The following is a 13,798-nucleotide window of genomic DNA, read 5'->3' on the forward strand; positions in this document are numbered from 1 at the left end:
AGAGGTAATTAAAACAAATGAATAGGATGATATATTCTCGCCTACATCTACACATGAGTGCTTGAGTGTTCTTCTATCTAAATGTGTATACACGCTGGCCTATATATCAGATCCAGGGGTTCGATACGGCATATCAATCCTCATCAAAATTTCCATGGCCCAAGACAGATGCATGTTTTTTCCAGATTCCACGATCGTTTTCCTGATTCTTCTTTAGGAGTTCGTACGGTGCTACGAGCCTGATCAATGGATTTACTTGTACAACCCGTCCGCAAAGGCCAAACAGTTGTTGGTGATTAGATTGTATGTCGTGTGGTCCTTTCCATATTGCGTGGCTATTTAGACCTGGACAAAGCGGTCTTGGATCTTGGGCTGGCCTTGTAAAGATACTGACGGTCGAGAAACTCAACACCAGTGGCACGGGGAGGGTGTCTTGAACTCATCAAAAGTAACCTTAGTGACATGGCAGTTCATGCGGACATCAAAGGGATATTTCTGGCTACCATCTTCGTTCTTAGCGTCCCAAATAGCGACAAATGAACTCACGAGCACCATTCCAGTGGGCGTCATCAATCCAAACCAGGATTTTTTTGTGGATATTTAACTCTACACCTGGCCATCTGTCTATTGTCACTATTAATGACTGCACCATATAATTCATTTTGGCTCTAGCATTTTCAGAAAATACATACATCATCTCAAGTTTTGCAAAATCTTACTGTACCTTCACAATGGAAGGGAACCTGGATCACTGGAGCCAAGAGGACCACATGGGGAGATTGAGAACAGTATATACTTGGAAGACTACTACAACCTTCACTCTATCCATATCGGCCTCGTGCAGTCATACGGATAATCGACTCCGATCAGATCCTGAGTTACCCGCTTCAGCTCGCACACCACCAAATCCTACTTTGTCGGTAAATTTATTTTTACGAGCCAAGTAAAAAGTATGCAGGGAATATTGGAGCCGTTTTGCCCAAGACGCTGCAAGTCATATCTGCCATTGGTGCTGATCAACCTCTTCCGAGCCATGAAAGTCATTTGTGATACAGTCGTAAAATTAGCAAAGTAATCACTAATAGGAAGGTGAGCCTAGGGTAAGTATGGGGTGATTGATCAAGTTGGAGCGCGACAGGAAGAGTGGACTGGGTCAAGGCTGCTTGGGCTAACAGCAGATACGGTGTCACCCAAATACTAACCGCATGGCAAGTCCCCATATCCACGCGACTAAAGCTGAAGAGTGAGGATAACCCTTATATTGACCCAGTCGCTTCGAGCATAGCTCACGCCACATGGGCCTGAAACAGAAAAGGGAATACATACTCGCCACAGTGGGTCATAATCGGATACCGAATACCCGCATTTCTCAAAAGGTCTCACACGAAGGACCACGAAGCTATTCGACCGCGTATCTTTTTAGAGTAACCTCATGGATTCGACATCATCATCGCAGAATCGTCGAGCAACACGCTCATCTCTGGCTTGTCTGCCCTGCCGCTCGCGCCACTTGAAATGCGATGGTAAGCGACCGTATTGTGCCCGCTGCTCTGAGGTTGGCAAGCAGTGCTGCTATGCTCGATCACGGCGCGGTGGGCTAGACCGCGCAGCTTTGGCTGAGCGTCGCAAACAAATGGCAGCGGCAGCAAATACTCTTCCAGTCAGTGAGTCGGGTTCGCAAGGAGCTACAACAGTTCAGCAGCCCCCGGAGCGTACTGCTCAACACCTCGACGTGGATTATCGCCACGAGCCTGGTATGCTCGATTTGGATAGAGGTGCCGACACCACCAGCATCTTTTTGCAAGCAGCAAACCCAGTTCATCCGAACAACATTGAAAAGGATCTATTAATCGATTCATACTACAAGAACTTTCACATATGTCACCCCTTCATCTTACCACGAAAATTTCTGGCGCGACTGTATCGAGATCCGCGCAGACAACGTGACTTGGCACCACTGATTGCTGTTCTACGTTTTGTTGGGAATATTTATAATACGCGAGAATGGTCCATACCGCAAACAGGTTATGAGCGAGACCGGCGAAATTGACGAGCTCATGTTCCAGGCCCATTTGCTGATTCACGTGTAAGCTTCTCCTTCTTTGTCTCATGAAGTTTCGCGCTCACTCAACAGATCAACTATCGGTGTCCACCGTCCGTTATCCGCCCTCAAATTTAACGCTGTCGAGAATGTATCAAGCTGCGCCCGTGAGCCACCCCTTGACACACCCACACCAGATCTAGTTAACGTACACACCCTCCGAGTGTTACGGGCCATAGAAGCCCAAATCCGCCTCTTAGCCTTACCAGTTCGACAATTTCACCACACGCCCTTCACTACCTGCATGGTGAGCGAAGGGATGCTAGCGCTGCTCTCAGCGTGCAGTGCCATCCTCAAAGAGAGGGATCTAGCCACCGCAAGAGATCAGATTCGGATGACGCTCGGATGTCTCAAGGTGCTGGGGGAAGTGTGGCCAAGAACAGCGAGAAATGTGCGTGAGATACAGACGATTGCTCAATGTGTGCTGGGGCTTGGGTGTGTAGCAACTGGTGGCAGTACTCCTAAACCTAGTGAACACCCGTCTTTGGGTGGAGAAGGAGCATGTCTCGACTTCAGTACCAGCGGGTTACCGGGAAGCAACATTGATATGATTGCGTCCATTGGGTCCATCGAGGATCTGTGTGGTTGGTATAATCCTGGAAATCTGGATGATATTCCGTGGGGGGTGAGCGATGGATTATAATTCCCCATGTAATTAGTGTCGTGATGATGGCTATTTTTCTGTGTCGTGTTGTCCTAGCGAGCTAAAACAACCGGGCAGACAGCGGCTATCAAATAACAATCTGAAATAATCACTTGCAAACAGAATCTCATATCACTCCCACAATACAAATAAGGTGATATCAGTAAGCTCAAAAAATTTTTAACAACTATTTAGAAGACATGTATAACCCATCGAAAACATAATGATCTAGATTAGATCCTTTACCGTCAGGATCGGCAGCACCAAGTACCCACGACGCGATTGAGATTGTCTTTCGCGCCTGATATCTGCTGCATCAAGGAGGCTGCTTCTAGTCCAGCTGTCCAAAGAACGGTGAAGGTTTGGATACGCTCGCCGGTGGCAATCACGACGCCTCTTGCCCACAGACGCAACTGCGGATCCAAGGTTCATTTCCACGTCTTGCTTCTTCAGGCCACAGAGGATGACCGTTCGCGGATTTGAGCCCAATTCGCGATCAATCTGATTCGCCTGTTCGACGATGACGGGGCGCACGTCCGGAACACTGAGAATTGACCGTAGACAACTAGGAAGTTCTGCCGCGATTTCAGTTCTCGTGAATCCGCAGCCTCCAACCACAACTGCATTGCGAGCTGGGCTAGATGGAAGCGAGGCAAGACTGAGCAGATGCTCCTCGAAATTCGATGCCTATCCGAGCGTGTCGACGCTGAATATGTGCTTAGGAAGACCGGGAATAGGGGAGGGGGGCGTCTCATGCGGTTGCCGGCTGCAAGGACTAGCCAGTCATACGATAGGGTTAAGAGGCCTCATCGCCGTTGACGACCTCTAGTTGGCGCACAGATGCGATAATGGTATTTACCATGTCTTGAAGCGAATATGCCTTTCACGGAATAAGTCGCCAAGGGGTGCGCTCATGTTTCTCGCATATGATTCCTAGAGTCGAGGTCGTACGATTAGTTTTGGTTTCGGTGAGACGATGGTCACTGCGATACCGACATCCTCGCCTACGTTTAACTCGATTACACACTTCGCGGAGAGGGCCGTACACACGCCGGCGAAAGCTATGCCGATAATCCCCATTTGCTGCATCTTGGATCCTTACAGGAGTCGAGTGGCGTTTCGGCGAGAGATTGGTACTAACGTAAGTCACATGCGAGTGGCCACCACATGCGAGTGGCCACCCCACCAATTTTTACTCCACCTTTTACAACTCCCTATCTTCAACCACCCACCATGCCACCAATACGATCTGAATCGCTTCGAAAATCGGCTGAACAAGAAGGCAGGGTCGAACTTGCTATACAAGCCCTTAAAAAACGCGAAATTCGTACTATCACGGAAGCAGCGCGTCAATTCGATGTACCCCGTACCACGCTCCGCAACCGCGTCAGTGGCCGTGGTTATCGCACAGCTACACGCGCTAACAGCCATAAATTGACCCAGAACGAAGAGGATTCGCTTAAGCAGTGGATATTGAGCCTTGATGCACGCGGTGCAGCACCCCGGCATGATATGGTGCGTGAAATGGCCAATATTCTCCTCTCTAAGCGCGGAGATACTCAACCACAGTTGGTCGGCGTCAATTGGGTCTACCACTTTGTGAAACGCTCCCCTGAGCTTTCAACCCGATTTTCAAGGCGATACGACTATCAGCGAGCATTGAATGAAGACCCAAAGGCTATACAACAATGGTTTGACACATTATGGGAGGTAAAAACGGAATATGGAATCTCGGATGATGATATCTACAATTTTGACGAGACTGGATTCGCAATGGGACTTACCAGCACCTCTCGGGTGGTCACAAGAGCTGAATATTATGGAAAACGCAAGCTTCTACAACCTGGCAATCGAGAATGGGTAACAGCCATTGAATGTATTAGCCGTAACGACGCTCTTCCACCAGTTATCATCTTCAAAGGGAAAGTCTTCATTCAAGGCTGGTTCTCTACGGCTCCGCCAGAGTGGCGATTCCATATGAGCCCAAATGGGTGGACTACCGATCAAATTAGCCTCGATTGGCTGCAAAACCACTTCGTTCCGCATATACAAAAGCGCCAAGGTGGTGCCTGGAAGCTCTTGGTTATGGATGGGCATGGAAGCCATTTAACAGCTCAATTTGATGCTATCTGCAAAGAAAACAAGATTATCCCGTTGTGTATGCCTTCGCATTCATCTCATCTTCTACAGCCTCTCGATATTGGCTGTTTTTCCACAATCAAGAAGGCATATGGGCAGTATATCCAATCAAAGCTTCGATCTGGTATACACTCAATTGATAAGCATGATTTCTTACATGCTTATATCCAGGCACGTCTTACAGCCTATAAAACCGATACAATATCGAACAGCTGGGTTGCTGCAGGGATTATTCCATATAATCCAGAGCAGGTGCTCAAAAATATCACCATACAGCTTCGAACACCAACCCCCCTCTAGCCGTGGCAGTGAGGGCTATGTGCCTCATACTCCACAGAGGCCCATTGATATTCATCGCCAAACATCTTCGATCAATACCCTACTACGGCAAAGATCAAAAACACCCCCAGAAGCACTTTTGGACCAAATACAGCAAATGAGCAAGGGCTTCGAGAAGATGGCTCATCGTACTGCTTTCCTTATCCATGAAAACCAGCGTTTACAGGCCGAAGTCGATCACCAGCATAAAAAACGAGCCCGATCTAGAAAGCAGATACCATACAATCAAGGCTTAAATGCTGGCCAGGTGCAGCAGCAAATATTCGAGGAATTAAATGCTCAAGAAGCCGATACTGCTGCCGAGGCATCGGCCTCGGCAAGCAATGAATCGGCCAATCAGCGGCCGCCACAGCGCTGTGGAATCTGCAAAAATATAGGACATAGAAGGAATCGATGCCCTGAGGTACAGGATACATAGAAAAATGAATTTTGATTGGTTGTGGTTGAATTATATATATATGTGTTTGGGGGGTCGGTGGGCCGTGGCCACTCGCATGTGGTGGCCACTCGCATGTGACTTACGTTAGTTGTGTGGTACAATGGGGCTTGTGGCTGTTATATCGCTGATGGCGCTAAAATCAGTAACATACGAGCTGGAGATTGTAGATCATCGTGGTATTTAATTACCCAGAAGAACCGAGAAAATCATGACTTGCTGGAGACTTTTGAGTCAGTACGGAAACATCGGACGGCCGATTGACGTAGGCTATCGAACATATCATTGACTATAGATTAGAAGCGCATCCCGTGTGAAAACCCAGTAGAAGTCACGATTAGGCAGTCCGTAGCTTACATTTGTCTCACACGTCGGTCGCAGGATGCTCTCATAGCTGAGAATTGGGCAATGGCGGTGGGCTTTAGAATGGATATCCGGGTGGATCCCCGAGTCTATACCCGTACCAGCCATACCACAAACAAGCGCTGTCACGTAATCATAGCTTGTCGACTAAATACTTTTTACACATTAACGACATGTAGTCATTCAACTGAATCAAACAACTTCCGGATGGCCAGGGTTGCATACCAAAAGACTGTCCCTTGGTCAATGGATTGGCCTTGTTTGAGGATGGCTCGTTTGTTATCGTTGATGCATCGGGACACATGCCGGGCCACCAGATGGCATTGGCAAAGACAAAAGACAAGGTGTGGGTATCTATGGGTGGAGATTGTCATCATCGGGACTTACTAGAAGATATTCAAGGATATCAGTGTCGGCGCTGCGCCCATGTCTACAGAGTAGAGGCACCGGATACCCGGTTAGCCTATTCACTCTGGATCCTTGAATCGGCTATTAACAAACCGACTAGTATAAGTAGAGTAAACAACGGATCCCAAGTACCCATTGCATGTGATTCTTTCCCGTCGAGTGTGAACGGTTGGGTTTCTATGCCAGAGGTCCATCAAAGGTATATAAGCACCCTGCAACCACAGCTTTCGGACAAAAACTCAATTATTTACATTGCTGTCTTAAAAGACAACCGCCCACACGCACAACAATTGCTCATTCTGTGATCATGCAAGAACCAACCTACGACTCCCAGTAAGTCCCTAAAACATCACAACCCCCTTAAGCCTAGATACAGCTCATAACCCAAAAAATTTACTAGGTGTCCTATGGCGACGACCACCGTTGCCTACCAGTATAGATTGGTCAACTGCCCCGGAAGGACCATTGTTGGCATGCTTGTCGAATATCCTCCGAATGGTGCGACACCCCCTCACCGTCACGGGGGTGCTTCCGTCTCCGCCTATGTAATCCATGGCTCTCTCTTGAATAAGATGAATGATGAGCCAATGAGGATGATCGAGCGTGGCGGTTCCTGGTATGAAGCGCCAGGATGTCACCACCGGATTAGCGCCAATGCGAGCCAGACTGAGCCGGCGGCGTTCTTCGTGAATTTCGTCATCGACTCGGAGACTTTGGAGAGAGAGGGCCCATCGGTGCTTTTGCAATATGACGCAGAATATAAGGATATTGTCGCGCAGAAAATGCAGGTGTAAATGTGGATTGGCGGGGATCAGGGATGTTCATTTGTTCATAGTCAATGTCAATGAATCTTTCCCTTAATTGTCTTTAATTTTCCAGTTCATCTTCGACCACTAGTGATCCTGTGTAACGGAGACTACGAGCATCCTTGCCTGGAGTCCCAAAATCTTCACATCTCGTCATAGACTCGAAGGGTTCCGCGGGTGCATAACCCTTCGAAGCAAGTTGGGCAACAATGCACGTCGCGAGCTCCTTGAAGTATGTTTGGTCGCGCATATCCCAGTCGAACACCACAAGGCAGAAGCCGAATCCCTCGCACACAATTGGAGAGGAACTTTTTCTTGGCCATTAGCTTGCCGCGCAGCTGGCGAGTTACTACAACTATTCCCGCGATGCACATAGCCTATTGATAGCCTGTTCTATCCATAGCCTATTTTATCCTGATACCCTCTTTCATCACGCATAAAATACATAATCAAATCGCAGGAATATTTAATCTCACCGCCGCTGCAACCGTCATTCAGATCGAATTCTCAGCGCACTCGCTCCTACTAGTGGTAACACGACAAACGACGCTGCACACCATGCAAGCCATTCGCGTCCATCCCGATCCTTCCAAATCCACCCCCTATTCACCCTTCAACCCTGCACCATCCACCTCCTTACAGCTAGACCACGATGTCCCCATCCCAAGGCCGTCTCAACCTGGGGAGCTTCTCGTTCGCGTCAAAGCCACAACCGTCATTCGCGACATGTTAGCCTGGCCCGAAACCTACACGCACGAATACGCCATCCTTGGCAACGACCTCGCCGGAGTCGTGACCGAGGTCTTCTCGCCCGACAGCAAGTTCAACCCAGGCGACAAGGTCTTTGGCATGGCGAACGTAGACCGCGCCGCCACATGGGCTGAATACACAGTCGTCAAAGAGCATGAAGTTGCCCTGAAACCAACCGCATTGACTTTCGCGCAGGCCGCAGCGTTGCCTCTCAGTGCCCAAACTGCTTACGAGGCCTTATTCGACCACGCCGGGCTCCCCCTCCCCACTATGGAGGAAATCATGTCGCGGTCTGCGCTCAGGAAAGACCAACACGTGCTAATCACCGGGGCTGCGGGTGCGGTGGGAATTTATCTCGTTCAGCTTGCGGCGGCGGCTGGCGTAAGGGTAGTGGCCGCTACCAGTTCGAATGCGCGCAATGGAGAGTTTCTGCGGGGCCTTGGGGCGGATGAAACGGTTGAGTATGGTATGTTGGAATGCTATCGAGGGGCGTTCGATGTTATAATTGATATGGTTGGCGGGGAGGTGTTGGAGCAGTGCTGGGAGTATATTTCGAAGACCGGGGTGCTGGTTTCTGTGGATTCTGCGAGCTTCAACTTCGTGGAAGAGCATGAGAAGCGCGGTCTACGTAAGGCTGGTGTGCATGCTCTGTTTTTCATTGTGAAGGGCAGTACTGAGGCATTACACTATCTTGCTGAACTTGCGGATATGGGAGCCATACAGTCCTTCGTGGTCGACTCTTGGCCCCTTGCAAAGGCACGTGAGGCGTACGATATTGCGAATGGGCGGTATTCTGGACGTGGAAAATTCATCCTCACCGTCTGAGCGTCACGGCGCTTTGCTACATAGACGAAACCTTTCAAATGACCCCCACCGTTGGCATTGTGTGTAAATAATTTTAGATTTCAGATTCAGTGGAAAATTAAGTCACTTCTCGCTCAGATTCGATCGGCCTGTTGTTTATGAAGTCCTATTTTAATAAATTCTGTTAACATGCGCAAGATCCATGCCTCCGTGACCCAACCCTAAAAGTGCGATTATACCGTCGGGTATTCGTGTATTCGGGTATTCGTGGTTATCAAGAATGACAATTGTTCGCAGATTCGTGTATCACTTTATCAATTCATGATAGTATTAAGTCAAATTACAGTCGAACCCCGGTGGGACGATATTCGCTAAGCCAATATTCGCGCTTAGCCGATACTATTCACCTGCACCGATTCTCTTTTTGCTATATAAGATAGCCCCCCAGTAAGACGATATTCGCGTTAAAACGATGGTAGCAGCTGGATAGTCTTAATGAGGGTTGACTGTATATGGCTGAACCAAAGCGGAAAAAAAAAGTTTATGTTTGTAAAACGAGGACCTGTGAATTTCCTGTTCCGGCTAGTCTTGCCGTCTCTGGTATAGCCTCTTGATACGCTGTACTGTAAACACCGCCTGGCCTCCCAAGTATAAAAGAGCCCTCCCTCACTGTTCTGACTTCGTCTCCTCCCAAATCTTTTTCTCTTGCCAAACTCCCTCCCATATCCTGCACTCACACTCACCGATTTTCCTGGCCAACTGAACTCCGCCATCCCCTCCTTTTTTTTTTTTTCTTTCAGAAATTGCGGCTGCACCCTGTCGCCTCCACTTCCGGTTTCCTTTTCCTTGTTTACGTTGACCGACACTTCAAGGTGATTCTGTCTCGCTCTACTTTTTATACAGTGAATTGGTTTATATTTTCTGCTCCCCTATCTTTTACTAAAAAACAATTTACATGAGGTCTTGCTTTTCCGGCCGCTCTTCATTAATGGTATCCGCCCTTTTGACTCCCTTATCAAAGAAAAGGTATTGAGTCCAGGCTTGACAGACTCTGAAGGCTGATTACCAGCTTACAATCGACCACATCCATTGACCCTTTCTGCGGGCGCCCGTCCTGCGTCCACTTTCGCCCTAATGATGCTGATCCCATGTGCCGCGTATGCTGTTGGAACGCCCAGATGACAAAGATTTAGCATCCGGGAGAAACAAATCCAATGATATAAATGCCTCATCGGTGGTTTTGTTGGTTAGTCTCACCACAGACACCGGTCAAATTCCCGCGGAGCGGTTCTGTAAAGTCTGGAACCAAACCTCACTGCCAAGTGATGATTGATGGGAGCTTTGTTGGCAAATTTCCGGTTTGCTGCGCCCCATGACACGTTACTGTGGAAAGCACAACACTAAAGAACAATCATTTGCCGATGCAGAGTTTCTCAGCAATGACGCTATGCTCTCGTGCTCTCATGACCATAACACTGATTTCACATCAATGCGTTCTGTTGTCGAATGACCAGACCGTCACATCCTGGACCATCTAGTACAGTCCTTTTTGCTTTGTCTGGGCTGCTTCCAAGGCCCCCATCAACACCTGTGTGTTTGCTCGCGTCTAGCAGGCAAGTTTGATGCTTTGGCCTACCAATCAATGACATTTGTAGAATCTTTTGATTCCGCTTCTGGCCTCGCTGACCTGGCCTGGGGCCCCCAGGTTGTCAGAGCTCCTGGCCTTCATTTCCATCCATGCTCGCACTCTCCGTGCTGCCATCATTAAATACAGACTGCATCACGTTCCTGGCTCGCCAATGGGTTGGCGTATGTAATATGGACCAAGCCGTTTCATCAGCGGCCCAGCGCTATTCCGGCTTGTCCGGGAGTTCTGATGTATTAAGACACACAAATAATACCTGACATAACTTACATGTACTCCGGAGTAGAATTATCCGAGTGATTTCTGACAGTCGGAAAAAACTGTTACTGACATATATAATTCACTCTACTGATCAAGATCACCAAACCATCATTCATTTCTTTCACAAATGCCCAAATTGTATTGAAGACCCTCACTGTCTTACCTCCTCTTTTCCTGTTTATCCTCACCCACTGGTCAAAGTCCTCTACAACCATATTCAATACTTTACAATTTTATTTTTCCAATTTATTTATTATTCATCTATACACACTCATCATCAGGCATGGCTCCAGACAGCACTCCATTGCATGATGCCAACCGCTCCCCTCGCGAGCGTCGTCTAGTACCAGGGAATACATACTATGTCATGCCATACTTTGGTCACTTTGCCGGTGTATTCTTTGTGACTGGATCGATTGCCTGTGCGCAGATCAGTTACTATGTGTCCACAGCAACATCAGCAGTTCTTTGGTCCATTTTTGCCATCTTGGTTCTGGTGATAATGTCATTTGGGCACCCTGTTTTTCTTCTTGAACGCAAGAAGATTGATGAGGAAGGCAAGGAAGTGACATTGCGGTGTCCAATAATAGGTTTCAAGGCATGTGAGGTGTATTTGGACGTGGAGGGAATCAATAAAGGCCTGTATGACCATGAAGATGGGAGTTATGATTCAAGACTTTATGATGGATGCAGGTATGGGCCTGCTCTATTTCGAATTTAATGTTTTACAGAAGCAAAGCTGCGATAAGCTATGCCTAGGTTGGCACTTAGAGCAGGTCCTTGCAAGCACATGACAATTTGGTTAGATGCCCGATCCATACATCAGATATACTTTTTGCGCTGACCTTTAGTTATATGTTAGTTTACTGTCTTAGCAGACATCTTTTCTTCTTTCTCTATCAAATCCTTCCTGTTATAGCTGGACAATGGCTTCTGGGACCTAGCCTACTACAAAAGTCAATATCAATACCATTGTTGTACCATGGCCGCAACAAACCGACCCCATAATGGGTAGATACATTTCCTTTCACCTTTGTAGTATGACTGTATTATCTTTAATTGAAGGTTGTGGGTTCACCCAATCCATCTGTCACGGGCTCGGACTAGTAGATACTAACGAAATGAGATTCCTATCTAAACCAGTGTAGCCATCGACGAGAATATCGAATCTGAAGAAGAAAAGAAAATAGGAAAGTCTATTTATACAAAGAAGTCTTATATGATTGTGTGTGGCCTCGCTAAGCAGCTATTTGTCTTCATTGCTTTCATGGCATTGTTATGGTGTTTGCCGATAAAGGCGCTGAGCTGAGCCGTCACACCACCCAATCCAATCCAGCCCACACCAAACGGAGTCTCCGAGTCCATTGCGGGTTGGGGCCTCAGAATCCGAAGCCACTGCGGGATGAGCAAATCTCCCTTCAATCCGCACTGATGTTGATTTGGTGCGGGCTCGGAGGCGGATTTGCGGTTTCTCTGTGCCATTCTAGGCCATATGTGTCATGATCCTTGTAATGGTATATGTATAGTGGACCAGTAGCTCAATATGCTGCTAAGCTGTATGGCAGTAGAGCAGTGGGTCTGATTACAAGATTTATATCATCTGCCTCGGCTAGACTGGGTCCATTGGGATCCTGATGTGGCAAAGGGACTCAGCCTACATGCATAACTGCAGGCATTAAGAAATATTGATAGTTTTTATGAAGGTGCACTTCAGCACTTGTAGATAAATGTATTCTTTGTATGACTTGGTGCTCTCCAATATTAGCTACCACCTAGTTACAAGAGGCTATACACCATGGTCAGACTGCACGTCACAAATACAGATCACTCTATGTATATAAGCCAGCCTTATCAGGCTTGCCTGGGGTTCTTAAGCTACTGCCAGCAGTTCCTGCTCTCCCATTTTGTGCATTGTCAGACATCCGTTGCATATTCTCCATTGCACCTTGCGAAGCAAACGCCGACCAATACTAAAGGACCACTTCGGGACCTTTCCATAGGCCCACTTAGGGGTACCTGAGTGTGTACACCTATGAGGTTTCTGCCTTTGATTGAGGTATCTGTACGGAGACTCCGTGGTGTGTGTGCGTGTGTGCTATTTAACGTCGGGGGCGAGTCCTTCCGCCGAGGCAGTGAGGCTCTGGTCCCGAGCGGGATATACGACGGGCAGATCGGAACTGCCTGTTCTCTAGCTAAACTACCATCTATCATCTAAATACAGGTGCCCCGGCGCGGGGGGGCTGCTTGGGTTTTCACAGCTGTTAAACAGCAGACTGAGCATATTAGGTTTTTCCAAAGAAGGAAATAAGGAGAGAATGGAACAGAAAAGAGGAGGAGCAAAGGAAAGAGTGGGGGAAAGAGGAAAAAGGAGGGAAGCCAGAGATAAGCCTATTGGTTCCCAGATTGACGCGTTTAGCATCCTAATGGCGTCTACAGATGGCTGTGTAGAACTGCGATCTACCCAGCCAATCCGCGTATGCAGTGAATCCTGTCTCTTTGGTAAGGATGTCTGCTACTGGTTGCTGGCCCCATGGATGTGCCGCTGCTTTGCGACCCTCTCGGCAGAAATAAAAGTGGGTGGGCTCCTTTCTGCGTCCGCATGAGCAGGTCAATAAGGCATCATCATGTTTGAAGCGCTCGTGGTATTCTGCAAAGTCACCATGGCCGCTTCTGGCAGCTAGGAGGCGACCCAGAGCTGGTCGGGGAAGATGGAGCTCCGGTGGCCGTTCTCTAGGCCTATTCCCAGGTTCTTGTATTGTTTGGGAGCGTTTCCCAACCAATACTGTGCAAAAGCGCGCCAGTGCACCTTCTGGGCTGCGCTTGGTGGCTGCTATTGAGGCAGGTGGTAGGGGGAACCACAAGCGAGCCTGGCAGCCCATCTTGGCCTCCTTATCCGCTTCTTCATTTCCTTTGATGCCTGAGTGTCCAGGTACCCATTTCACCTGTACCCTGTCTGGTTGCGTGTTGGGTGCTCTCAGGCAGAATGGCCATGTCTGGGCGGCTTCTTGAAACTGTTTGAAAACTGATTGGCTTGATCCTGTGGGTTGGCCCTGGAGTTGCTGTACTGCTTCCAGGTTGTCCAAGCAGATGTATAGGTTCGTGG

General features: G+C 48.2%; 4 protein-coding genes across 4 annotated transcripts; 3 read left to right on the plus strand and 1 right to left on the minus strand.

The window, feature by feature from the left end:
* Positions 1 to 2,027: 2,027 nt before the first annotated feature.
* ACHE_40097S (putative C6 transcription factor) lies at positions 2,028 to 2,744 on the plus strand (the record flags this gene model as incomplete). Its single annotated transcript, XM_043278258.1, has 2 exons — positions 2,028 to 2,086; positions 2,135 to 2,744. The coding sequence occupies 2 exons, from the start codon at positions 2,028 to 2,030 to the stop codon at positions 2,742 to 2,744; spliced, it is 669 nt and encodes a 222-aa protein (XP_043136055.1).
* A 228-nt stretch (positions 2,745 to 2,972) lies between these two features.
* ACHE_40098A (uncharacterized protein) lies at positions 2,973 to 3,833 on the minus strand (the record flags this gene model as incomplete). Its single annotated transcript, XM_043278259.1, has 2 exons — positions 2,973 to 3,431; positions 3,696 to 3,833. The coding sequence occupies 2 exons, from the start codon at positions 3,831 to 3,833 to the stop codon at positions 2,973 to 2,975; spliced, it is 597 nt and encodes a 198-aa protein (XP_043136056.1).
* Positions 3,834 to 6,736: 2,903 nt separating this feature from the next.
* On the plus strand, positions 6,737 to 7,223 carry ACHE_40099S (cupin domain-containing protein; the record flags this gene model as incomplete). Its single annotated transcript, XM_043278260.1, has 2 exons — positions 6,737 to 6,762; positions 6,830 to 7,223. 2 exons carry the CDS (start codon positions 6,737 to 6,739, stop codon positions 7,221 to 7,223), a joined length of 420 nt encoding a protein of 139 aa, XP_043136057.1.
* A 570-nt stretch (positions 7,224 to 7,793) lies between these two features.
* Positions 7,794 to 8,810, plus strand: ACHE_40100S (NADP-dependent oxidoreductase; the record flags this gene model as incomplete). Its single annotated transcript, XM_043278261.1, has 1 exon — positions 7,794 to 8,810. The coding sequence occupies one exon, from the start codon at positions 7,794 to 7,796 to the stop codon at positions 8,808 to 8,810; it is 1,017 nt and encodes a 338-aa protein (XP_043136058.1).
* Between the last annotated feature and the right edge of the window lie 4,988 nt (positions 8,811 to 13,798).

This window comes from Aspergillus chevalieri, chromosome 4 (assembly GCF_016861735.1).
Source record: "Aspergillus chevalieri M1 DNA, chromosome 4, nearly complete sequence".
NCBI lineage: Eukaryota > Fungi > Ascomycota > Eurotiomycetes > Eurotiales > Aspergillaceae > Aspergillus > Aspergillus chevalieri.